Raw genomic sequence first — 27,099 nt, forward strand, 5'->3', positions numbered from 1 at the left:
TGTCACCTTAATGAATCACTTAAAATGCAAAATACATGCACAGCTGAAAAATACTATAGTTAGTTTCTTTGGCAATGGAAAAAAAGAGCGATTCATCCACCAATCGGTGTGAAGGTGTTTGGTTGATTTTGCAGCTCATGTCTGGGCTGAAAAGCACGACTATCTATCAAATGCTCTTCTGCCTCTAATGGTGGATGCCTCAATAACAGAAGTGCCCTGAATACCAACGTGTGTGTCAAACATGTCTAAATGTTAGCTAACGTGTTGTAAGCCCCAGAGCACCAAATAGATTGAAATAGAGAGATACTTTATTGAACAGAGAAAAGAATAACGCTTCCTCAGATTATTGAGTATGACTACCGGGGAACATCCTGAACAACTAGGTCCTAAACAACTACTTGCCTAAACCACTGCTGCTAAACAACTAAAAAGTCTCTGCAACACAGTACTGAACAACTACGGTCTAAACCATTTTGTCCAGGCAGTAGTGCTTCGTAAGCGTGTGCAGAGAAGCTCACATTGCTGCCTGACAGATATCCAGGATAGAAACTCCATGAGCTAACACAGTGGTGGTTGCCATGGCTCTGGTAGAATGAGCTGGCAAACCTTCAGAAGGTTGCCCTTTGGCCAATGTTTAGGAGACCTTAATGCAGAGTACTATCCATCGTAAGATTGTCTGTACCTGCACCACCTTTCCTTTCTTTGATCCAATGTACTCTACGAAGAGTTGATCATCGACCCGGAACTCTTTTGTGCCGTCAAGTTAGAGCAACAATGCTGTCTTTGGGTCAAACCATTTGAGTCTCTCCTCTTTTTTAAAGGGGTGAGGCGGAGCATAGAAGGTCAGCAGAGTGGTGGATTGGCATATGTGAAAGGGAGTGCGCACACCTTCGGTAAAAAGGATGCTCGAGTCTGAAGAACATATGCTGGAGACCTTTCAGGAACATATGTACAATAGCGGATTCGAAAAAGGAATGGCTAAACTAACAACCACAGAAATGGCAAAACAGCAGAAATATAACCTTTTAACATGCCCAAAACAGAGCTGTGCTGGGCTAAGGTAAGAATAAACAAAAGAACCTAGGAAAGGGGTGCATATTAGAGGATCAACATGTTTAACTGTACAACTTGCCACAAACTTGGTCCAGTGCAATGCGCATACTGTCTTGGTAGAGGGACTCCTGTCTGCCATTATATCATACAGATTTCAGGCGGAAGGTAAAAAACTGTCAACTTTCGCAATTCAATCTCTACGCATGAACGCAGCCCATTTTCAGGTTTGGGTGCAGAACCCTGCCCTGCTGCTGTAACAAAAGATCCTCCTGAAGCGTCAGTCTGATCAGAGGACCAGTGCTTATGCTCAACAGCTTGGGATGCCAGACTCCCCGTGCCCAATCTGGAGCCATGGAGCCACAAAAATGACTTGGGCCTGGTACTTCCTGCTCTTCATGAGAATGCAGAAGGTTCGCTGTAGGCTGGAGATAGGAGACACTGCCTGAGTCAAGCCTGCCATTTACAGTCAATCATCGAGGTAGGGGAAGACTGGAAAGCTAACCTCTAGAGGTGAGCTGTCACCACCGCCATCACTTTTGTGACTACCCGAGGGGCGCTGGTAAGAACAAAGGGAAGAACAGCAAACTAAAAGTTCTCTTGGCCGACCATAAACTGCAGGTAACGCCTGTGGACAGGCAGGACCGAAATATGAAAATATGTGTCCTGCAAGTCCAACTGTACCATGCTGTATCCTGTGTCCAGGGCAGACAGAACTTGCATGACTGTGAGCATCTTGAGTTTCTTCTTTTTCAGAAAGAGATTGAGAAGGTGCAGGTCTAGCATAGGATGAAGGCCTCTGGCCTTCTTGAGCATAAAAAGTAGCGGTAGTAGCAACCACAATCTACTTCTGATGCTGGCACCGTCTCTTTGGCTCCCTTGGCCAAGAGTGCTAACACTTCCTGATGGAGCAAGGAGAGGTCGTCCTTTGTCAGCTTGTCACAAGTAGATAGCATGGGTTGGGGGGATGTGTGGTCACAAAAGTTATGAAGTAGCCCTTTTGGACATGCCTCAAACCCCAATGGTCTGATGTTATTGACTTCCAGTGGTGCAAGTGATGGTGGATCTTGCCCTCCACTGGATGCCCATGATGGTCGGAGAGCAAACAAAGGGGATTGAAGCCTTTGGCTGGGGGGGAGGGACTGTTTGACTGGCCCGACATCTGGCCACCTGTCCCATGTGGTGTGTGAGAACCGCTTCATCAGCCACAAAATGATTGTCAAATTTCCTGGTTGTGTGGCTGGGTGTGTAGAGACGTGGTTGAAAGCCCCTTCTGTGGCTAAGAAAGTGGCAGAAGGTGGACTGGGGTTGGCCTGGTGCCAAGGAAAGACCCAAGCACCTGGCTGTAGCCCTGCTGTCCTGAAAGTGCACCAGTGCTGAGTCCCCCTTCTCCCTGAACAAAAAAAAAGCCACCGAAGGGCATATCCATGAGGAAAGCCTAGACATTTCCCAAACGCCAGTGGTTCTCAACCAGGTACGGTGCCTAAGGGCCACCGATGATGAAATCACTCAGCCAGTGAGTCTGTAGTGTCCAGGCCACATTTTATGGTGAACTTAATTGCATCCCTACCATCACCAATTGCTTGTGAGAGTATGGCTTGGGCCATAAGTTGACATGTGGTCGCCCTTCTTCAGATCTGTGCTGACTCATTTGGAAAGAAAAGAACTGACATCCGCATGCTGTAGTGGTGCCAATATATGGACCACGCATGTCACTTCCAGTGTGGACAACGCTGATGACTCCACACGGAGCCAAACTACACCACCTACCAGCATGCAGGGGTACATCTTATCAAAAGTTTCTGGATCCAGTCTTACACTGCGAAATATTCTAAGGTAAGGAATCTGTGGCTAGAAGTCTCTAGCAGATAAGAATATTAAAATTGTTTCTATTCCTTACTTGAAAGTTTCCTAATTGAGGGGTAGAGAAGGGCTGGTGCCAAGATGGCTGCTCTCTCTTGGAGTCCCAGGCCTTGCTCTTGTTTTCTGGCCAGTTAGACTGCCACAGAGTCTTATGAGAATAGCTGTGGGAGCATTTGACACCTGCATCAGACAAATGAACTGAGGCTGGCAGAGCACTTCTGGAGCCGACCATGACTCCTTGATGTGGCTTACTGAAGCATGCCTCCCCATACATCTGTGAGGCTACATTCAGATCCCCTGGACCTCAGAAAAAGAGAAGGTATGTTGGCTCGGGGGATGATAGAGGATTGCCTGACCGACTGAAAGCAGTGCAGCTGGAGACACAAGGTGGAACTCTGGCTTTGGATGGGGCTTGGAGAGGTCTATAAATGAGCATGGAGAGTGAGAACTATCCACTCAGCAGCTGGAAGCCCCAGTCCTAATCAGTCAATCAATTATGGATTTGTAAAGCGAGGCTAATCACCCATTGGGTTTTAAAGCACTGAATGTAGGTGTGCTGCTCAGTCGAAGAAACAGGTCTTGAGGTCCTTCCTGAACTGCTTCAGTGATGCAGTCTGCCTGAGCTTGAGGGATAGTGTTTCCCTTGTCCCGGCTGCTAGGTAGGAGAAGAATCTGCCTCCTGCTGTGCGAGCTAGGAGGAACAGAGACATCTTTTGGGTACGTAGAAGGTGAGGCGGGGTTGAGGTTCGACAGTCCTATGTTGTGCAGTGCCTTGAAGATGTGGATCAGGAGTTTGTATGTGATGCTCTTGTTGACTGGGAGCCAGTGTAGGTCTCTGAGGGGAGGAGATCTGGCTGAGTCGAGGGAGGTCCCGGATGAGTCTGGCTGCTGCATTCTGAACTCGATTGACGTTTCTTTGTAAGGCCGGCATAGAGTGCGTTGCCGTAGTCCAGTTTGCTGGTGATGAGTGCGTGGGTGACTGTCTTCCACGTGCCGGGGGGGAGGGGGAACAATTGAAAATCTTCCTGTGGAGACGGAGGGTGTGGAAGCTTGATGAAGAGATGGCGTTAACTTGGTGGGTCATCGATAGAGAGGATGCTGCCCAGGCTGCGCGCATAGTCAGTGGGGGCAGGGGCATTACCCAGATTGGTGGGCCACCAGGAGGCGTTCCAAACAGAAGGGGTGGAGATGATCACGAGGATCTCTGTCTTGTCTGAGTTGAGCTTGAGACAATTGGCCTCCATCCAGGCGGCGACTGCTCTCATCCCATTGTGGAGATTCCTCTTGGCTTGAGCAGAGTCCTCGGACAGGGAGAGGATCAGTTGGGTGTTGTCAGCGTAGGAGACTATTTAGCTTGTGTTGTTTGGTGATCTTAGTGAGCGGGGCAACGTAGACGTTGAAAAGGGTCGGGCAGAGTGGGGATCCTTGGGGCACTCCACAGCAAGTGTCTTTAGGATCGAATTTATCAGTCTTTAGGTGTCCTCTACGGTGATGGAGGTCCAGGAATTCAGCATCTGGTGAGGAGCTAGGTCCGTGGCGGTGAGCTGTTCTGGTGAGCTTTGGTTCCTGAAGCCTTCATAGATGTCCTGGATCTTACGGTGAAAGAAGGTGGCAAGGTCATTGCAGAGGTCTTGGGAGGGAGAGATGGATGAGGTGCCCCGGGATATGTAAACTCTTTGACAATGGCGAAGAGGTCTTTGCTGTTGTAACTGCCGGTGTTGAGGCGTGCCTGAAAGGTGGCTTTTTTGGCGATTCTGATGTTCTGGTGGTGCGTGGTGACTGCATTTTTGTAGGCTGTGCGGTCTTTGGTAGATTTGCTGATCCTCCATTTACATTCCAATCTTCTGCAGGTGCACTTGGATTCCTGTACGTTTGGCGTAAACCACTTTGGTGTTTTGCTCTGTCGATTCCCTGCTGATTTCCTTAGGAGGGCTACGTTGTCGGCGCAGTTTGAGATCCATCGGTGTAGGTTGCTTGCGGCTTCATTTGCGTCTGGTGGGAGGGAGTGGTTGAGAGCATTGGGGAACTGTGCTTCTGTGACTTTGCCCCAGCATCTGCCGGGGGTGGGGGGAGTTGTTGGCATGCAATGTTTTTTGTGTAGGTAAAGTGGATGCACTTGTGATCGGTCGAATGGTGTTCAGAGGTGTGGGAGATGGTGATGTTGTCCCCTGCTGAGAAAACGGGGTAGAGAATGTGTCCGGCTCTGTGGGTGGGGACATTGATGAGATGTTTGAGGCCGAAGGTTGTGAAGTTGTCCAGGAGGTATGAGGTGCTGGGGTCATCGAGGGTATCAAGGTGGAAATTGAGGTTGCCAAGTAGGATGTAGTCGGAGGAGGTGAGTGCTTGAGGGGGCAATGAGGTCGGCGATGTCTTCACAGAACTGGGGTTGGGGTTTGGGTGGCCTGTAGATGAGGGTGCCATGTAGGGAGGTGTTTGGGTTAGTCGCGATCTGCAAATGTAGGTGCTCGAGTGTTGACTGAGACTGTGACTCAATGGCAGTCGGAGGTTGCTCTTGTAGATTATGGCAATCCTCCTCCAAGCCAGTTGGCTCTGTCCTTGTGGATGATTTTGTAGTTGTCCAGGATGGCTGTGAAAACATCTGGGGCAGCGGTGGGGGTGATCCAAGTCTCTGTGAGGAAGGCAATGTCCGGGGCTGTTGAGTCAAGGAGGTCCCAGACTTCTACTGCATGCTTGACCAGGGAGCGTGTATTGAGGAGTATGCACTTGAGGTGACTGTCTGAGCTTGGTACAGGATTGTGGGGTGGTACTTGGAAGGTGCTGGAGCAGGTGTGGCAAAAAAAGGTAATTGGGTGTTCCTGGGGTCAGCTTGGTGGCAGGCTGATGATCTTCCCGGTTTGAGAGCGCGCAGAGTGATGGTGTTGAACTGATGGAGGGTGTGAGAACCAGGGTCCGTGTCGCTGGGTGTGGTCCAGGCGCAGACTTGCTTGCCTTTGGTGCGCCAGCGGCACCGCGATGCACGCATCTGCTGTGCGGCTGCCATTAAGAAGGGGAGGGAGGAAGGGGGTCCAGGAGGGTGGGAAAAGCGCTTCACAGGGGAAGGGGGGTTGGGTAGCAGCGGCATGGGGAAAATGCAAGAGAGAGAAAAAGAGAAAGAGACAGAAAAGAAACAGAAGTGAAAAAATAGAGGTAAAGCCAGAAGTAAAAATGCAGGAGTAAACAGAGGCAGAAGAAAGACAGAAGATACTTACTTTCAGATGGCCACTAGGCCACCGAGCCACCAGGGATGAGGTGCAGGCAAATGCCTGCGGGTGGAGGAGGGCCTTGAACTGAGAGTCAGGCAGGCTCTCAGTTCGTTCCAAGTAGAGGCAGCAGCGGTAGGAGCTGCACTGGGAGGGCGACAGATTTGTAATTTGCCTCATTGCACATTGGAGCGTCTCCCCGCAGGCAACCCTACCCAAAAAGGTAGGCCTGTAATCCACACTTGCTCCTGAAGTCCACCGAGTTGTCAGGCTTGGAAGCCCTCAAGTAAAGCCAACTAGTGAAAGTGATGAGAACTTGTTAGCACCTGACCCAATCCCCACAGTCTTCTTAGAATTTAGTAACTCAAGCAATATGAGAGCTCGACTCAGAAACCGTCAGCACCACTTTTGCCTCTGTAATGTTCTTTCTACACCCTTTACTCCTCTAATGGACACATCCAATGAGTGTGGGCCGCGTGACTTCAAAACAGTGCCTGTAGTTCCTCCAGGCAGTCCACAGTGTCTTTCTCAAGATGTCATGAGCTAGCAATATAAGAGTTTAAGGGCCATATGTACGAACACATTTTCCCATTGACACAGAATGGGAAAAACCCTTTGCTACATCTGGCCCTAAGTGCCATGGCCTGCCCTGACAAAAATGAAGTCACCTCGAATAGGATGCATACTACACATGGGACCCTTGTGTGTTGAAGTATTACAAGAGTTCAGTGGACCCACTCCAGCAGATTTGGCGAGGAAGAGAGGGGTGAAAGTCCCTTTTGCATTTTCTGAAGACCATCATCATTTAGAACCCTATGACCTTCCCACTTCTCTTATGATATACCTGGGCTGTTTTACATGCAGATCATCAATACACCATTCGTAGCTGTCTTTAAGGCAGCAATAGCCATCTCAGACATTAATGGTCAGACGTTTTCCCATCAAGTCTTTGAAAAGTGAGTGAATTTGGAGTTGACAGATCTCCATCACATGGTGCCAGATTAAAGTGGGACTGTAGAATATAGTGCCATGATAACGTTGACCTGCAAATATCGTGCCAAGTATGTTATCATGACATAGAAAACCTGGCTCGATTCAGTCTCTTTCCTAAGACATATATACAATGGTTGGTACTCATTATATTAACATGACGATATTTTAAGCTGTTCATTTTTATGGAACTGGATTTGAAAATAATATTTTAATTGATTTTATTTATTGATTTTGTGAATTTTAGTGATTAATTAATGTATTTAATGCATTGGTAGATTACATATTTTGTTAGACAAAAGCTAAACTTCAACTTGAATACATGCAGTTTTGGAACACGCTTGGGATGCCTAATATTGGCTGGGTGTCAACTTCATTTTTATCTGTGGAGATGTAATTTTTGTAGGTCTGCTCTCAATGTAATTCAGTATACAAACTTCAGAGAACAGAAGACATATAGCGCTTGGGGAAACAGAAATGTAAAGACACTGGGTCAGATTCATGGGTCTCCGTTCTGAATCGATTAAAGTGGTTAGCCAGAAATTACTACGTCTGGATCTAGAGTTGTATTTTTTTCTTAGGTCTGGCATTAGACAAAATCTTTTGATAAAATTATGTCTACTAGACCGACTTACAGGGGCTTGCAGCTAGCCCTCTTTATCCATTGGTCTGTTATTGTGTAATTCACACTTTTCTTCCACTCATTGCATCATACTGCTGGGACAAAGGGTAGGCCTATTTCAGCCATTTGACTAACTTCATTGTAAGTAATGACATTCTTCCCTTTCACAAGGCGCACATCCACATGCAAAGTAGTTCCTGTAAGTGATATGGATTACTATGGGAATGTTTGCTTTTTGCAACGAAAACATATTGCTGCTCTTTAGACCATTTTATGTTAGATTGCCGAGTGCCCAGCAACTTCCCAACAACAGGTTTTTGCAGAATTCAAGGAAAAGCAAGCATTGGCAAAGCTGAAAGTCTAACAGGCATTGGCAGACCGACTGATTTTGCCCGTACTTGTTTAAATAGGGGATTAGGGGATTACTGTCCTATTTGTAAGCATTCCGAGTGCAAAATGTTCAATATAGAGGGAAGACAACAGGTGAAAACATTATATAATCTTGAGTTGCTGGGAAACCCTCTAAGATAAAGAACGTTATTCTCATTTTCCCAACAATCATTAACATATGTTTTCTTCAGGTAGTGTCAACAGGTTTTACCACACAGAGGATGCTTTACAGTTAAAAGGGGTTCTCGAAGGAAAACAGAACACAACTTGAATATTATGCCTTAGGCCTTAGGCTTTCAATAAAATAAATTGGATAAATCAGTGAAGCCCTTGGTGCCAGGGAGAGATAAGAGATAGGAAATATTTTTAACAAAATAAAGTGTTTTAGTTTTTCTTCTCAACAGTGAATTTGTAAATAGTTTGAACTTAATAGCAGCCGATTTGTACATTTTGGGCCAGATGTACAAAGTATTTTTCCGGGGACCGTTTGCGACTGGAAAAATACTTTTTCCAATGTACCAAAGCAACATGCGACTCAGTATCTTGTTTACCGAATCGTATTTTGCTTTCGCGATTTCGTATTAAGAAGGGGTGTGTTTAGGGCATCCCTTCCCAATACCCAATGGCATGTAGGAATGTTTTGCAACCGTGACGGCGGTCGCAAAACATGTGAAGTTACCACCAACTTTGAGTTGGTGGTAACCCATTCGCAAACGGGAAGGGGTTCCCTGACACCCCTTCCCCTTTGTGAATCGAAACGTAAATATTTTTCAGAGCAGGTAGTGGTCCCACGGACCACTGCCTTCTCTGAAAAAATTAAGAGAAAACTTTTCATTTTTTTGTTTGAAATGCTTCAAGGAAAACGGGCTGCATTTAAAAAAACATTTTTTTTTCTTTTTTTTTTTTTAGAAAATCTGCTTAATTTAAAAGCAGTCACAGACATGGTGGACTGCTGTCCCCAGCAGGCCCCCACCCCTGTGAGTGCGGCCATTGCCAATAGGGTCGCAAATTGCGGCCTACCTCATGAATATTGATGAGGTAGGTCATATGCAGCCCTATTGGGAATCACAGTGTACTTAACACTGTTGTACATTTTGTTTTGTGACTCACAATTTGCAATTCCCAAACAGATAACAAATTTAAAGTCACAAAACAAAAGGTCGTACATCTGGCCCCTTATGTTTTAGATTTAATTGTGCATGATTTTTGCCAAGATCACTGAAATATTTTATTTCCTGAAAGAAGATGATGAAAGTACATAACTAAGGGTCTAATTTATATGTTGGCGGTATGGCTACTCCGTTTGCAACAGTGACAGAGTATGCATACTGCCAACATAATGGTCCGATTTAGATGCGGGTGGACCATAGGTTTGGCTATGATGGTGACTATCCGTCACTGTCATAACCAAACCTCTTCAACGGCCAGATGGATTAAGAGCTGTTGTCGAAATGGCTATGTGTCTGCTCATCCAATTAGGATGGGCAGACATATAGCCATTTTTTTTTACTGTCAAACCCTCCAAACCCTGGCCTCGAGGAACACTATAATGATAATAATGCTCTCCCCGCCATGGGAATAAAATTCCATGGCGAGGGGAGCACTGCATTTTTTATTTTCAAAAATAAAATCCCTTGTTGAGATTTTCTTTTTGAAAATAAAAAAGAAAACTGTGTGGGGCAGGGCTGCGTTAGCATGGTGCTACCCTTTTCTCAAACAACCAAAAGCATTGGGAGAAACCACGTGATTGCAACTCCTGCCAGTGCATTATAAATGACCGCCTGCTCTGCAGTTATTTATAAATGTAGCGGGCCATCATTCCGCCAGGGGGCGGAGTAATATACTCTGTCCCCCCAACGGAACAACAGGCCATCTTTCCACAATTAACTCAGGCCCTAAGATCTGCGAGTTTAAGCTTTGGCTAAGGTTTTATTTATGTTGAGTTTTTGTTTAGCAAAAAGAAACAACTATAGAAGTAAAATTCTGCAAGTAGTTTACATTAGCATAACAATCAATTGGGTTGATTTAATTCAAATTATTGATAACTTCTTATCATTTGTTGAAAAAGTATGTGGTTCAAATAGTCTATTTATCTGTATATTTGTACAAGCAAAGATGCAGAAGTAAGCCTTGTGTGTTATCTAGTAATTTAAATATATCACTGGAGAAAATGTAACCTACTGTTTGTTTTACAGTGTAAAGGAAATTAAAGCTACCTGTGCACTGAATGTGGACTGAAAATGGCTGCGTTGTTAGCAGAAAATTTCAAATTTCTGTCCTTGTTCTTCAAAAGCAAAGATGTGGTGATCTTCAACGGGCTGGTGGCTCTGGGGACGGTTTGCAGTCAAGAAGTGTTTTCCGTGGTCGCTTTTCACTGCCCCTGTTCTCCAGAGCGGAACTACCTTTATGGGTTTGCTGCAATTGGAGTGCCTGCTCTGGTTTTCTTCCTTATTGGAATGATCCTGAACAACCACACGTGGAACCTGGTGGCAGAGTGTCGGGGCCGCGGGGTGAAGAACTGCACAGCGCCAGCCACATTCTTACTGTTTGGTAGTATTGTGGGACGGGCTGTCGTGGCTCCCGTTACTTGGTCAGTTATTTCTCTTCTGCGTGGTGAGGCCTATGTTTGTGCCCGCAGTGAATTTATCAAACCTGAGAGTCTGCCAGGCTTCCCATTTGAACATGGACCTCAGACGATGGCACGGTTCCCATGCAAAGATACTCCTGTGGAAGTGTTGATGTTCAAGGACGAAGTCATCAGAAGATTGAAATATGAATCGCAGGTACTTCTTGCATTGCCTTTTGGAGACATAATGTTGTTAAGGGATTTATTATGAATTCAGTTATCCTCACCTATATTAACAAAATTTTGTTTAGCACTAAAGTAATATGATCTTGATTAAGATAACTCATATCTCTTTTTTTAATAAAAATCAGTTTGAATGTTAAATATTTTCCATGGAGCTAGAGAGATAATGGAACATACAAAGAATGCATACACCTAGCTGCCACCACAAAATACATATTGGTTACCTGTTAAGGGTCACACATCTCTTTTCTTCAAGAGACCAATCTCCTCCCACTCGAGTGCTATCGACTCCAGGAATGGTGGCCTCGGCTGACATACTCCTCTGACTACTCGGCCTAAGCCAGAGGAACCACTATGTGGATCTGTGCAGGGGTCCAATTTACCTCACACTCAGCAGTCACAGACCCTGAGTGTAGACTTGTGTTAACGGAGGGCTCAATGGGTGGCACATTTCTAGTTTTGGTAAGCATATATTACCCAAATTCAGAACTACCAGCTGTCCTCCCTAGACTCTCTGGGTTCCTAGCCTCCTGGGCCCATCGCACTTGTATTCTGGGTGGGGAGTCCTTAGACACAGCTCTAGACAGATTATACCCCACATTACCACAAACCCCAGTGACCACTAATACTCGTTTCTTGACTGACTAGCTGCACCATTGAACATCAACTGGCATTGGGAGGCAACATAATCCCATCCACTTATATTCTTAATATTCACCCTCACTTGAGCTCCATGTGCTAATCAACCATATTGTCTGCTCATCTTATCTCTGACTGTCCCTTTCCCAATCTGATTATTTGGGTAGTCATATATCAGACCACTGTCATCTTGTGTCTTCACTGCTTTTCGTATGAAAGCTGTCTCCTGTTCCCACTTGGCAACTTCAGGGTAATACACGAAGACATCCCCCCTTCAGGGACTCACTGGCTGAACTGACTACTTCAAGGCAATGGCCAGGAACACCACGTCTTTCTCCATAGAATGGGATGCCTTCAAAGTGGTTCTCAGGGGTCACTGCTCACATAAAATCTCCTATACACGCTAGTTGACGGAGAAGGAACTCTCTTGGGTGGAAGAAACCTCTAGAGCCCTGGAACGTCAGTTCATCGCTGACTCATTCTGTAGGGACACCCATGCAGGGGCACGAGTCCTGGAAGTGACCCTGTGGGCAAGACTTAGGCCCTTCGACTCCAAGCGATAGATTGTCCGTGTCCATGCTGAGGGTGATAGAGTAAAGGTATTACTAGCCTGCCTCATCTCTTAAGAAACTTCCCAAACTCCTAGTGTCAAATTTTAGGATACCTGCTAGAGGGAGCTAGAGGAGACCTGCTAAAGGAGCTAAAGAATACCCAGGAAGGAATTCTCTGATGCTTGTTCGGTGGTTGTCTTTACACCAAATCTGAAGGCAACCTACCTCCACTTCAGACCTGCAGCTCCCCTGTATCACCCCTCAGAATTGTGAAGGCCAATTGTATTCGACTGGGCTCTTATAGCGCTGGGAGAAAGTGCTCTGAAAAGGATCAAGCAGTTTCACAACGCACTAATGTAGCTCTAATACCTTGCTAAGAGAATTATCTCTTCAGACTGAAAACCCAAAGCTCCTGTCTCTCTGGCAACCTGGTTTCGAACCCTCCTTAAATGGGATACTGCAGAGATCTCTGTACTGAGAAGAGGACAGAGGGCTTCGAAAAGCTCATTGGAGCCAGCTGGGGAATCATACATAGAACACTTAGCCATTATGGCTGAGAATAGTCCCTGTTAAAGCATCCCCTCCAGCATAACACAATACGGCAATAACACCTGCATCCTATAGGCAGATAGATGATTGTGATGCTAACAACAAAGACTTGGTACTACAGTATTTTCTCTTTACTCCTAATTCGACATAGCTTAATAGTTTCATCTTTATTTGCATAGTTAATTAAAACCATTGTAATAAAACCAACATTCACAGCTAAGTAAAAAAACAAGTCTAGTAACAGTGCGTCCAGTTTGTAAAAAAGGTAGTCCGATTTTCGATATAGCGTATATATATACACACGCACACATATATTCATTCACTGAAAAAAACAAAGTTTACAGGGATGTTATAGTTAGGCTCTGAATTTACCCATTCAAAACCATAGAACTTTAGCAGTTACAGTTGGAGTTCTTTCAAGTAACTATAGCTCACACCCTAAGGTAACACTTGCCATGCACAGTTGTCTTATCAATAATTTTATTGCAAATGTTGCAGTGATAATATCAAAGATGCCACACAAGATCTCATCAATGATATAATATATGGAGTAATTAGCTATGCATGGCGAAGTTGGGACATATATTTACCTTAGGGCGTGAGTTATAGTTACTTTAAATAACTGTATAACTGCTGAATTTCTATGGTTTTGTACAAGTAAATTCAGAACCTAACTATAATGACCCTGTAACCTTTGTTTTTTTCAGTTCATTCTATGTTTTTTTAAAGTAAAGTAATTTTAATTACTATATGTTATTCCAACCCTGAGGTCGTGTACGGCGGGGTTGATCCCAAGGCCTGGCCCCCAGCCCAGCCCTTATAACTACGTCTCTCTCAGTGGATCTGTGAGTGGGTGTGTGAGTGTCTGAGTGGGTCTGAAAGTGGGTGTGTGAGTCTATGAGTGGGTGCAAGAGTGTCTGAGTGGGTGTGTGAGTGGGCACATGAGTGTCTGAGTGCATTTATGAGTGAATGAATTAGTGTATGAATGAGTCTGTTGTTTTTCTTTCAAATTTTTTCACATTTGCGACTATATAGCAAAAAATCACGAATTTCCTGAAGTGTTGCGATTACCACGCATGGTAATGCAAAATTATTTTTAACCCACAATATGCCCCCAAAACAAACCTATATCACACCCCTGGGGTCAGGGTACCTTCACGCTGACCCCTTATGCCACTTTCAGTTAGGATTTTCACCCCTGGAGACTGTGTTCCACAAAATAAAATGGCGGCTGCAACTTTTTAGAAAGATTGTGGTCAGCCAATTGCAGTGCTTCTTTTTGCATGCACATTCATGAAAATACACAAATTTCTGCAAAATATTCGCAAAATAATCACAAAGTCGCCACGACCACAGATATCCAAATTTGGATTTCCCTAAATTTCTCACAAACTACTGAACAGATTCACACCAAATAAGCGAAAACACAATCTGCGTACCGAAAGCTAGCTTTTTGCCAAATTTGGAGCAATTCCGTCCAGCAGTTCAGGCTGTAGTTGTGTTCAAAGGTCCTATGAGAATTAACTTGGGAAACACAACTTTTTTGACACTCCCTTTTTCTCGGTCCCTGCTTGACAGACCGCCCCAAAACTTTCCGTGCACAATAAGAATCACTGAAACACTTTTCTTGGATAACTTTGTGAAGATTCGTCTAATGGCGGCAAAGGTATAGGCAAGTCGAAAAATGCTTTTTCGATGGAAACATGGTCCTAACTACTAGGTTTTATATATATATTTATATATATATATATACAAAAAATAGAGAACTCTGGGTAGTTCCCAAGTTTAGGTGGAGAGTAGCTCTAGGAAGGAGCACCCTGCAACACCAGCGACACTCTAGATTTGCTCACCTCAAATGTCTGTTTATCTAGCAAAGTTTTTAAGCATAGGATCAGCACAGTGCTATCCACGCTGAGCTAGATAGTGACAAAGTCTTTTGCCATTTGTACAGCAAAGTCTTTAAGCATAGGTTTGACACAGTGTCAACCTTGCTGCGCTGTAAAATTACAAAAGCCATTTACCACTCCAGGCACAGTATTACAGCTTTGGACTGGTAAAATACCATCCAAGCCAATCTGTAATGAGTAAAAGCAACCCCTGACACGTGTTTCGCTCTCATTAGAGCTCATCAGGGAGGTTTAGCTTTGTCCAGACACAAGGGAGCACCCAGTATAAGTCAAAACAAATCCCTTTCAGGGTTAGAGTGACACATAAATTATGAAAAAAAGAATAGAGAACTCTGGGTAGTTCCCAAGTTTAGGTGGAGAGCAGCTCTAGTAAGGATGACCCTGCAACACCAGCGACACTCTAGATGTGTCTCCACTAGGTAATTATAGTTAGGATCATTTTTAACATAGAGAGAGCATTTATTTTTTTGCAAATAAATTTGGCACTGTTTGATGAGTCTTCACAAATTTTTCAAAACTTATACTTTAGTCAGTTCAGCTGCTGTCTTGAAAGTTTCAGGGTGATCTGTCAAGCGGGGGGCAATAAAAATGGTGGTAGGGGTCTCTAAACACTTTTTCCCCATTTTCTGTCAATGGGATTTTGAAAATATTTGAACACGACTGAAGCCTGAACTGCTGAACGAAATTACACCAAATTTGTCAGAAAGCTAGATCTTGGTCCTGGGAGCATGCTTTTTGTGTAGTAGTTTTGGAGAAATTAGAGTTTAAGAAATATACGTATCTGGACACGCAGATACTCCACTGATCCGACTGTCCCTGTGCAGATATTTGATTGGTTGTCAACATCTTAACAAGGAAGTTGGCAGCCATCTTGGGACTCGGCTTCCACGGAGTCCCAGAAAAAAAGATTTAGAAAAAAGAAAAGGGGCCGGGGTAGGGACACCCTGATCCCTTAGCTCTGGTGCTGGGGTCCCAGAGAGACCCCAGCAGAGATTAAAAGCATTATTTTTTTAAATGTCAGGAAAGTCCGCAGATGGATCCACAAGTTTTTTCTGACATTTAAAAAGAAAACTGGTGGTTTCTATCACTTTTATTGGAAAGAAATGCCAAAAAAGAAGGAGGGGGGCGCACTGGGCCCCCTCCTGGGCATGCAAAAGCCCTGGGGACGGCCACCTCCCCAAGGCTAAACTAATAAGGTATGAGCGGGGCCACCCGCCCCCTCCGAAGCCGCGGGGACTGCCACCTCCTAGGGCTTTACACACATTTAATGCAGGGGTGCTTTGTGCTCCCTGCCCACTCCTACTGTGGAACCTCCCTGGTGCGCCTGGTGTCCCCGCAGCCCCAGGGACCGCACCTCCAAGAGGTTAAATTTAAATAAGATAGGGGGTTTCGGACCCCCAGCCCCGGGGACCTCCACCTCTCTGTGGCTATATACAATGTTGGAGTGGGGCCACGTGGCCCCCCTCGAGGAGCCAATAATGGCGCTGGGGACCACCATCCCCCAAGGCCAACTCCTGCTATGCCCCAGGGTGCCCACCCCCGGGGCATAGCTGTTTCCTCTGACTTGGTGAGAGCGTTGACAGCTTCCACCAAGTCAGAGCAAACACTTTACTTTCTGCAAGTGAGAGGTGTCAAACAGCTCTCGCTTGAGGAAAGTTAAGATTTCATCTGTTTCCCTGCATGCAAATATGCGTGCAGGGAAACAGATGAAAGCACTACTCCCACAAGCAGGGAGCTGCTATTTAAAGCATCTCCCTGCTTCAGGGAGCAATGCCGGCTCCCACAGGATGCATGGAGCCTGCTAGGACCATGGGGGCCTTTATGGGATGGAAGAGAGAGAGAGAGAGAGATAGATTGTCATTGCAATTGTCTCTCATTACAATTATTTCAAAAAGTCAGACTCGCAAGATGTTTGGTACAAATGTTATAATTATGTTTGGATGCAGAGCAGAGTCACTTCTGGCCTAATGGTCAAGGTCTTGTGTTGTCACTCACTAGGCTGACGGTTCAAATCCTAATTTAGCTTGGCAGTATGTTTGTTTATTCACTAGTGTTCTAACTGCTAAACCTTCCTAGTTATGGAACTTTCATGTTTCTTTCCAATCGCATACATGTATGTATTGAAACATCACAGTAAGGAGTCATCTCCGGTCTAAAGGTTAAGGTCACAGACCCTCACACTGAAAGTTGAGGGTTCTACTCCAGGTGTGTCCGTGGTCATTTTCCTTCTTTAATTTCTTTTGAACTTCAGAAGTTTAGGGTTCATACTGAAAGGTGATCTCACTCTTTTTAATTGACAAATACATTTTTCTTTTCAATTTGACCCGAAATATCTCATTCTAAGTATATCATTCATCAAAGCCTAAAAAACTCTCTATCTCGCTCCCTCTCACTCTGTTTCTAGCTCTCTCTCAATTTCTCTCTCTTGATCTTTCTCCCAGTAACATACCCACTCAAACCCTTACACACCCACTCACAGACCCACTCAGACCCTTACGCACCCACTCATAGGCCCATTCAGACACTAACTCATCCACTCAAAGACCCACTCAGACCCTCGTGCACCCACTCACAGCCCCACTTAGACCCACCGACAGACCCACTCAGACTCTCACACACCCACCCACAGACCCACTGAAACCCTCACACACCCACACAGACACTGATGTTCCCACTGACACTAAGACACTGATGCACACACTTTCACACCCAGACACACTTTCACAGCCACTCTCACACCCAGATACACCCTCTCACACCTATTCTCACACCCATAGGTTACAGGACCTTATAGTTAGGAAATAGAAATTCACTCAAAAACAAAGGTTACATGGATTTTATAGTTAGGCTCACATTTTAAACGTACAATACCATAGAATATCTCAAGTAACTATAACTCGTGCCCTAAGGCAACTATAACTCGTGCCTTCCCAGACACTGCTAATTATCCCACCAATTATGGCACTCATGGCATCTTTGGTAAGATCATTGATAATATCAATGTAATATTCACAGTAACATTTTTGCCCAAAAAACTGTGCATGGTGAGGGCGGAAGTTACAGTTACCTTAGGGCACTTTGGAAAGTTTCATACCAATCCTTCGAGTGTGGGCCAAGGAAAAGGGAAAGCAGGTTTAAAAGGTGCAATTTACTATGTTCATTCCCATAGGAAAGCTTGCTGCTCAATACGGAAAAAAGGTTGAATGGAATTACACCAAAATTGGCAAAAAGTTAGAATTTCACACAGAAATCACCCTTAAAAAAAAACAAAAAAAACTTTGTTATATTTCCGTTGTACCATTTTCAAGAAATTAACATTTCAAAAGGTGTTTGGGGTGTGTGCAGGAGTTAACACTGGTAAAATGTTAATATTGCTATACTCGGCACCAATTACAGGACTTGGCCCCTGAGTCCTCAAAAAATGCAGCACATTCTGACCACCGGAGCCACGTGAGGGATTTTAAGCAGATGTAGATGCAGATGTGGTACCATGAAGGTTTCATTAAGCTGCATACAATGACCCCTGGTCAGTTTGTGATCCTCAGCAACTGTCTGCTTGCTCAGCTTCTCAGAATCCACACACCAGATTACTGAAGAGGAAGCATCGCTGTTGCCGAGAAACAGCATCACAGTACCAGGAAACATAACACTAGAGAATACAACACATCCTTTTTCCTTACTAAGACTCCTCCCCCCCCCCAAATAACTATAATGCATAAATGAACATTTAAAAACATTTCAAGTACATGTGTAATCTTTCAGTTTTCTAGGTCTCGCACTCACACGTGTGCTCAGTTCCCTTGCACATGGTTCGTCATTCTTATAAGTTTTGCTTGTCCCTTACGATCCTGCATGATTGTTTCCTAACTTCAACCATTTCTGCCGTTCTACATCACTGCACGCTGTCACCCTCCCTACATTTCACCACTTTCCATCCAACAACCTAAGTGTGTTGCCCCTTACCTCCACCCCTTTCAACGGTTCATTTAACTTGGAATTACCCTTTCTTACCAAATTCCCCAAAACACACTCTCACAAACATTCCTTCCAGAAATTTCCTGCTACTTATCTTTCTTTTCATTATGTCTTTGCCCGTAACAAGCTTGATATCTTTCCGCTCTCTTGCTCAACGTACCATAGTCAACTTTCCACTGACCACACCTAGCTATCCATGCAGGCACAACTACCAGGCAGGGTACTCTCCTTTTCAGCAAACAAAATGGTGTTTCCCCCGTTGCGTTATGCGGAGTGGTTCTGTAGTTCCACAACCTATCCTTGACTTAACCACTCCAACAAGCATTACTCGACATAGCCAATTGTATGCTTTCCCCAGCACACAGTTAAAGCATTCAATCAAACCATTTCCCCTGGGATAATACACTAGGGTCCTACAATGCTTAATTCCCCATTTCTTAAGGAAAGCATTTAATTCTTCAGATACAAATTGTGGACCATTGTCCATTAATATCTCTGCAGGACATACCCCTCTGCAGAAAATGTCCTCCCAAAAAGCGATCACATTGATTGTTTTCATATCCTTCATAAATGTCACCTCAGGCCATATTGGGAAATGGTCCATCATTACCACTGCAAACTACTCATCACTTCCAAACACTTACATGGGCCATGAATGTTAATTGCAACTCTCTCCTGTGCACATGTGGGCAAAGCTGCTGGGCATATTGTTGTTTCTGGAAACAGATGTGACTTGTCACTGCATATGCATGAAATGCAATCCTGGACAAATCTTTCCATCTGCCTGTCCATGTCCAGCCACCAAAAGTCCACCTGGGCTTTTCTTTTCTTTGACAACATTCCCCCAGGCCCCTCGTGTAGCAGTCTCAACCATCTTTCCCACAGGTTATCAGGCACTACCATCCTTTCACATCTCACAGTACCATCCACAACAGACATCTGCTCCCACACATTTTTTAACACCTCCAATTCTCCTACCATTTCCAACCCTGAGCATGTGGCAACACCTCCATCAATTTCATCAATATTGGATCTGCCAAAATAGCCTATTTCCACTCATCTTCTCTAATGACCCCACAGACATCCAACACTTCAGCCACCACCCATTCATCCTTCTCACTCACAGTAACATCCTCCAGTGGCAACCTTGCCAATCTGCCTTGATGTTCTTCACTCTTGGCACATATTTTACAGAAAACATATATTCCTGTAGATGGTGCAACCATTTTGCAATGCATGATGTAGCCTTCCCAGCTCCTGCCATGGAAAACAGGTCCACCAACGTCCTATGATCTGTACGAAATTCGAAATTCACCCTCCACACAAAAATCAGAAAGTGCTGCATCCCCACCAGCATGCCTGCGCCTCTTTCTCAACAGTACATTAGCTGCTTTCCTCACCTTTCAGGGTGCATGATGCAAATGTTACCACTCTCTCCCTTCCTTCATGTACTTGCACCAACATTGTTCCAAGGCCATAATTACTGGCATCTGTCAGGATAATTGTCTTGACTTCGAGGTCAGAGTAACAGTCTTCACAATGGACCTTTTGACCACCTCAAATGCCCTTTGGCACTCCACAGACCTTTGAAATTTCTCCCCTTTCTTCATTAACCCACGCAATGCATGAACCTTTTCAGTAAAATAGTGTACAAACTTAGGGGCATATTTATACTCCGTTTGCGCCGAATTTGGGTCGTTTTTTTCATCGCAAATTCGACGCAAAACTAACTCCATATTTATACTTTGGCGTTAGACGCTTCTAGCGCCAAAGTTCATGGAGTTAGCGTCATTTCTTTGCGTGAACACCTTCCTTGCGTTAATTATATGCAAGGTAGGCGTTCCCGTCTCAAAAAATGACTCCGATGCATATGCGTCATATTTATACTCCCGGGCAAAAATGACGCCCGGGAGTGGGCGGGTCTAAAAAACCCGCATTTGCGCCGGATTTTAGCGCCTGGGTCAGGGCAGGCGTTAAGGGACCTGTGGGCTCAGAATGAGCCCAGAGGTGCCCTCCCGTGCCCCCAGGGACACCCCCTGCCACCCTTGCCCACCCCAGGAGGACACCCAAGGATGGAGGGACCCACCCCAGGGACATTAAGGTAAGTTCAGGTAAGTATTTTATTTTTATTTTTATTGTGGCATAGGGGGGCCTGATTTGTGCCCCCCTACATGCCACTATGCCCAATGACCATGCCCAGGGGACAGAAGTCCCCTGGGCATGGCCACTGGGCAAGGGGGCATGACTCCTGTCTTTGCTAAGACAGGAGTCATTTCAATGGGGGATGGGCGTCGTAAAAAAATGGCGCAAATCGGGTTAAGGCGATTTTTTTGCCTCAGCCTGACTTGCACCATTTGTGGACGCCCATACGCCATTTTCCCCCTACGCCGGCTCTGCCTGGTGTACGTCGTTTTTTTTAACGCACACCAGACAGCGCCGGCGGCTAACGCCGGCTAACGTCATTCAATAAATACGGCGCCCGCATGGTGCTTCAGAATGGCGTTAGCCGGCGCTAATTTTTTTGGCGCAAAACTGCGTTAGCGCAGTTTTGCGTCAAAAAGTATAAATATGGGCCTTAGCGTAGTAGTCCGCAAGGCAAAGAAACAACCTCAACTGATCTGTATCTCGCAGAGAAGGGGGCTTTTTTTTAATAACCTCCACCAAGCTGAGTTTGGGTTTAGGCTCTTCATGAGTCAAGTTATTCCCCAAGTAATCCACTTCCTTCACGCTAAGTTTGCACTTTTCCAGAGCAATGTTAAGTCCTGCCTTTTCTAACCTATGCAACGCTTTCTTCAAAATCTCATCATGTTGTTTTCTGATCTCTGTCCAAACTAACGCATCGTTCTGGAATACCAGTGCATTTGACATTTCCTTCAAAACACCTGCATTACCTTTTGAAATACCGCTGATGCAGAGGCCAGCCCACAGGGCATGCAAATAAATTGATATGCTCCCTTGGGTGTAATGAACGATGTCAGATGTCTGGATCCCTCACCCATACCTGATGGTAGGCACAGGACAAGTCTAAGGTAGTGAAACATCTTCCCCCGTCCAACCTGCAAGCACCTCATTTATTTGAGGAAGGGGATAGCGGTCGATCCAAACACAATCATTCAGATCCCTGAGGTCAGCACACATGCAAGTGTTTCCGTTGGGTTTCTTAGCAATGACAATCAAACCTAACCGATTCTGAGGTATCAATCGGTTCAATCACACCTTCCTCTGTAGTTCCTCCTTTAGCAATCCCCTCAGGGCAAGCAGAATGTTGTGCACCTTGTGCACTTTGGGCACCACCTCTTCCTCAGACACCCCAACTCTTTTCTGAACAAATTTGGAAACATGGTGACCCACTCTCTTTCATACCCTGGGATTCTGTTAATAACACTTGCATAGGATGATTTGGGTTCAGCATCATCCCCAATGCGTGTTGCCCCTCCCATCCAAAGACCTTCCCTTCTCAACTACACAAATTGTTCCTCTTGCCTTCCTATCCTGAAATTCCAACTATGCCACAAATTATCACAAGACTGGCAATTGATTGCCACAATACCCCTCAGGTTCTGCATCTGTTGAACATATATCACCAGCATTTAAACACTCCCAAATCGATTTGTCAATGATGGTAGATGGTAAATGGCAAACATGAATCAGCCCAAACATGCACCTCCTTTCCTTCCACCTTGATTACACACTTTGGAGGACGATAAGCATTACCCTTGGCCATGGACTGTTCATTCAACTGTGGCTCTGTCCTACACACCAACAACACCTCAACGTACTCCTCACTCAGACTCGACTCCTCTTCGTAACTTGATGTTTCATGCTTTGTTTACCAAATTAAGAGTTTTCTTGGAATTTGAGATGTTCGACATTCTTCATACCATTGAGAAATTACCCTTCTTTTTTTACATTTTACACGTTTACTCTTGGTGGCTGGACAATTACTAGCCTTAGCTGTGTGCCTTATACTTCCACATCTAAAGCATGTTTTTTTTTTAAACCTCTTGAGTTTTCACACCCCTGTTATCACGTCACCAGTTTTTCATGTGACCTTCTTTACCGCATTCACTTCTCATACCTTTTCAGAATCAACATCACCCTTGAACCTGGAACTGCCCAACTTCTTTACATAACAAGAGGTCTTTTCTATATGCTTGGCTACATCAATGGTTTTGTCTAATGTGGGGTCCTTTAGCCCTAACAACTTCTGGATCTCTATATTGTTCGTCCTGTTGATTAATTGATCCCTTATGATTTCGTCCCTGAGATCCCTAAATTTACACGTAACAACTAGCCTGCTCAAAGCCACAATATACTGTTATATTGTTTCCCCCTGTGTTTGAGCCTGGGAAAAAAATTGCGCCTGTTTTTTCCCATAATTCTCTTCCAAGGCTTTAAGAGCACAATCATACTCACCCGTCTCTTCATTATCTGACTCTGCATCTACTAATCTTCCTTCCATTGCCAGTCTGGGTAGAGTTTTTAGGACTTTCCTCCCTTCCACCCCCAATCTGTGTTTAAGAATTTCCATCTTTTTTTCACAACACATACATCCCCTCCTGTAGCCTCCAAATAAGTCTCAAAGGTTTCCTTCCATTCTTCCCATCCCACACAGGGTTTGCCCTGGATCCTGCATAAACGCTGCTGGAGCACATTTAGATTGCGGTGTCATGACTGGCAAGGACCTCCACTCACACAGTGCAGCCACAGGCATCAGCGTGGTTTCCCAAAACGAGAACATTATTGTACTCAAATAGCCGTGTCATAGGCATGGTATCGAAAATAAGTGCTTTATTGCTTTCAAACAGCTGAGCTATCAGCATGGTTGGTTCCTGTAGGAAACTGTCTCTTTATATAGTGGACTAAAATGAGGTACACTGTGCAAAGAGTCCAAGCAATCCCCAGTGCTATCACAGAGGCACAAATAACATCCCAACTGCTCTCTTTCTGGGTAGTGTGGTCGAGTAGTTAAGCATATCAGAAGGTAATGCTAAGCATGTAAGGCACACACTCATGCAGTAAGGGAGACACACACTCAAAAATGAAATCTGACACCAATTTATAAAAATAACACATACTTTTCTATAAATTTAGATACCAAGATCATCGGAATCAGGTGAGTACTTTTTGGACTATGAATTTTTATAGTTTTCAAAAGTAGACAGTGCATTTTTGAGATCCTGTAATGTTGTCCTATGGAGGAAGAAAAAGCACTGTGTACACATATAGTACAGCGACTTACGGGACCAATCTCCTGGACTTAGAGTCAGTATGGGGCAAGGTCCAAGGGCACACAAACAGGTCACCTCGGGTGGCAGCAGGGCTGCTGGGTGCAATGGTGCAGTTCAGTGTTGAGTGCCCCTGTAATTCTATGGGGATCGGGCCAGTCACAAAGTTGCTGCAGGGTGACCCACTGAGGGGGTTCAGTTCTTGCAATGCTCAGGAAAGTAGGGACCCCAGTGGTCCTGTTGCCCTCGGTCTGGGATGTCCAGGTGCAGAGATGGTTTGGAGCATCTGGTTTACCATCACTGGAGGCGGTCGCAGTACAGGGGAGCCCACAGAAACAGGCTACAGGGGTGGACTGTGGGGCCAGTCTGGCCAAACCCACATGTGGGCTTGGGTCTCATGAGCCTGGGGTACATAGGCACACCAGTGGTCCTCTTCTCCTTGGTTCGGGGAGTCCGGGTGCAGAAGTAGTGTGGACCTTCTGGTTTACTGCCAACAGAGGCGTTTGCTGTTAAGGGGGCTCTGCAGAATCAAGGTACAGACGCCGTCAGACAGAACACAGAGGGCAAGCTCGAGGTGGACTTCATCTCTGGAGGGCCTGGGGACCATACTGACACAGTTTGCCCACTTCAACTTGAGCTAGGTGGCTCAAGCGCAGTGGTGATGTCCGGGATCTGGTTTTTGGTGATCCTGATCCCCTTGGTCTTTTCTTGGGTGCCTGCGGATGCAGGGGAGCAGCTCCTTCACTCCAAGGGAGTTCTTCATGGTGATTTGCAGAGCACTGTCAGCTCTCCCAGTTTCGTGGAGGCTGCAGCAGCAGGACAGGTAATTTGCTCCTCGAGGGTTGGATGCCGCAGGCAGGCTGACGGGGTTGGCACCTAGTTCGTTGTGCTCCTCAGTTCTCAGGTTCAACAGGCTTCTTGTCCACTTCTCCTTTTGTGTTTAGCAAAGATCTGAGAATCTGGTATCAGGAGGTCCCCTAACTAATCAATTTAGAGGGTGTAAAGGGGGTGAAGGGGTAGTAGCCAATGGGCTACTTACCATTGGGGTCACTACACCCCCTAGATGACCACTTCCTGTGGGAAGTGAGCATCACCCTGTTCAGACTCCCTAAATTCCTGCACATTAAAAATGGCAGAATTCCCTAATTTGTGTCAACTTCAAGCTGGCCACCCTAGGGATGCTCCCAGTCTAGAAGTGTGACACTTCTCCTGTGTAGCTAATTTTCCTGCCTGTCAAGGTTCCAGATGGGCCCTGAGGCAGGGGGGTTGGCATCTTCCTCTGAGGAAGGCCAATTCTGCATATCAAATGCGATGGGCTTCTTTGAAGCTCCTGCCTTGGAATGCAGGCCATCCTGGGGGGAGAGGCAGAGGGAGGGCGGAAACACCATGTCCCAGACAGGCTTTTGTTTCTGACCTCTCAAGAGTGGATACTTTACCCCTGGGAGGTCAGATTCTTATCTTTTGGTGGCAAGCTGGCCAGAACGGTCAGTGAGCTAACCAGCAGTTGGTAGGTGTTCCAGGGGGTCACCTTTGGGTGCATATATTAATAAATCCATCACTGGAATCAGTGAGGATTTATTAATACAAGATGTTTGATACCAAACATCCCTAATCGGAGAATCCATCATGTAGCTGGGGAACTCATAGTGACCAGTGGCCAGCACATGTATTTCAAATTGCTTCCCTGTACACTTACTATGTCTAAGAATCAACAAATACATAGTCGGGCCATACTTGCTCATGCATATATGCCCTCACCCGTAATACAATGCACCCTGCCTTAGGGCTAAAGGTGTGAGCCATGTCGTGTTTTTAATGTTGGGAGCACCTTGTCACACAGCCTGCAATGGCAGTCTGCATAAGGTTGGTGCTGGGTCCCTCACCTCAGAGTGGTACAGGTTGTGCTGCAGGTCTGAGGAGCCCTCTCCAGTACCCTTGCCTTAGGTACCAAGGGTACCAGTTACTAGGGACTTACAGGGGCCTGAAGTGCCCTGTCACTTGGGGATCAAGTGACCATGTGTCTTGTCTTAGGAAAGAAACTCTAGTGCTGGGGACCTGGTTAGCAGGAATCCAGTCCACTTCAGTCGAAGTTCATCTAAAAACCAGGCAAAAAGTGTGGGGGATGGGGGATTTGGGGGGTTACTGCAACTAGAACCCAGCTCCCTACAGCTCCCAAAAGTACCTTGTTGCCTTCAAACAGCCATGCATATCGGCATGCTTCCCAAAACAAGTACATGGATGCTTTCAAACAGCTATATGAATCAGCAACGTTTCCTCATCTTCGTGTACACACAGGCAAATGACTTGCTTTACCCGATCCAAAATGGCGTTGTGTTGTTGTGTGACTCACGTTACCCTGGTTGCCATGGTTACCACATTCCACCATTGCCAGCCAGTCTGCAGCCGCGACTTGACACGCCAATGCAACGCCACATCCGACTTCACTGATATGCTGCCGTACTGCTTCTCACCCTGAACGTCTCCTCCTCCACCGACACACAAGCCAGACAGCATGCCTCTTCACTGTTTTTGAAAAATGCAGTGTAAGGAAATGCCTCCTTGGCATGGTTACTCCCTGACTTTTTGCCTTTGCTGATGCTAAGTTATGATTTGAAAGTGTGCTGGGGCCCTGCTAACCAGGCCCCAGCACCAGTGTTCTTTCCCTAAACTGTACCTTTGTCTCCACAATTGGCACAACCCTGGCACCCAGGTAAGTCCCTTGTAACTGGTACCCCTGATACCAAGGGCCCTGATGCCGGGGAAGGTCTCTAAGGGATTGTGTGTGCTGGTGGGGAGAAGATGACTAAGTCGACATGGCACTCCCCTCAGAGTGCCATGCCAACCTCACACTGCCTGTGGCATAGGTAAGTCACCCCTCTAGCAGGCCTTACAGCCCTAAGGCAGGGTGCACTATACCACAGGTGAGGGCATAAGTGCATGAGCACTATGCCCCTACAGTGTCTAAGCCAAACCTTAGACATTGTAACTGCAGGGTAGCCATAAGAGTATATGGTCTGGGAGTCTGTCAAACACGAACTCCACAGCACCATAATGGCTACACTGAAAACTGGGAAGTTTGGTATCAAACTTCTCAGCACAATAAATGCACACTGATGCCAGTGTGCAATTTATTGTGAAAATACACCCAGAGGGCATCTTAGAGATGCCCCCTGAAAACATACCCGACTTCCAGTGTGGGCTGACTGTTTTTTGCCAGCCTGCCACACACCAGACATGTTGCTGGCCACATGGGGAGAGTGCCTTTGTCACTCTGTGGCCAGGACCAAAGCCTGTACTGGGTGGAAGTGCTTCTCACCACCCCCTGC

General features: G+C 45.7%; 1 protein-coding gene across 2 annotated transcripts in view; it reads left to right on the forward strand.

Moving 5' to 3' along the window:
• Nucleotides 1-27,099, forward strand: part of LOC138300290 (calcium homeostasis modulator protein 2-like) — a 55,861-nt gene that overhangs the window by 21,695 nt on the left and 7,067 nt on the right. For both annotated transcript variants that reach the window (XM_069239479.1, XM_069239478.1), the window contains one exon: nt 10,311-10,898. In XM_069239479.1, the coding sequence (XP_069095580.1) occupies nt 10,356-10,898 (543 nt within the window). In that variant the 5' untranslated portion in view covers nt 10,311-10,355. The remainder of the gene's footprint in view (nt 1-10,310; nt 10,899-27,099) is intronic.

Source organism: Pleurodeles waltl, chromosome 6 (genome assembly GCF_031143425.1).
Source record: "Pleurodeles waltl isolate 20211129_DDA chromosome 6, aPleWal1.hap1.20221129, whole genome shotgun sequence".
In the NCBI taxonomy this organism is placed as follows: Eukaryota; Metazoa; Chordata; class Amphibia; order Caudata; family Salamandridae; genus Pleurodeles; species Pleurodeles waltl.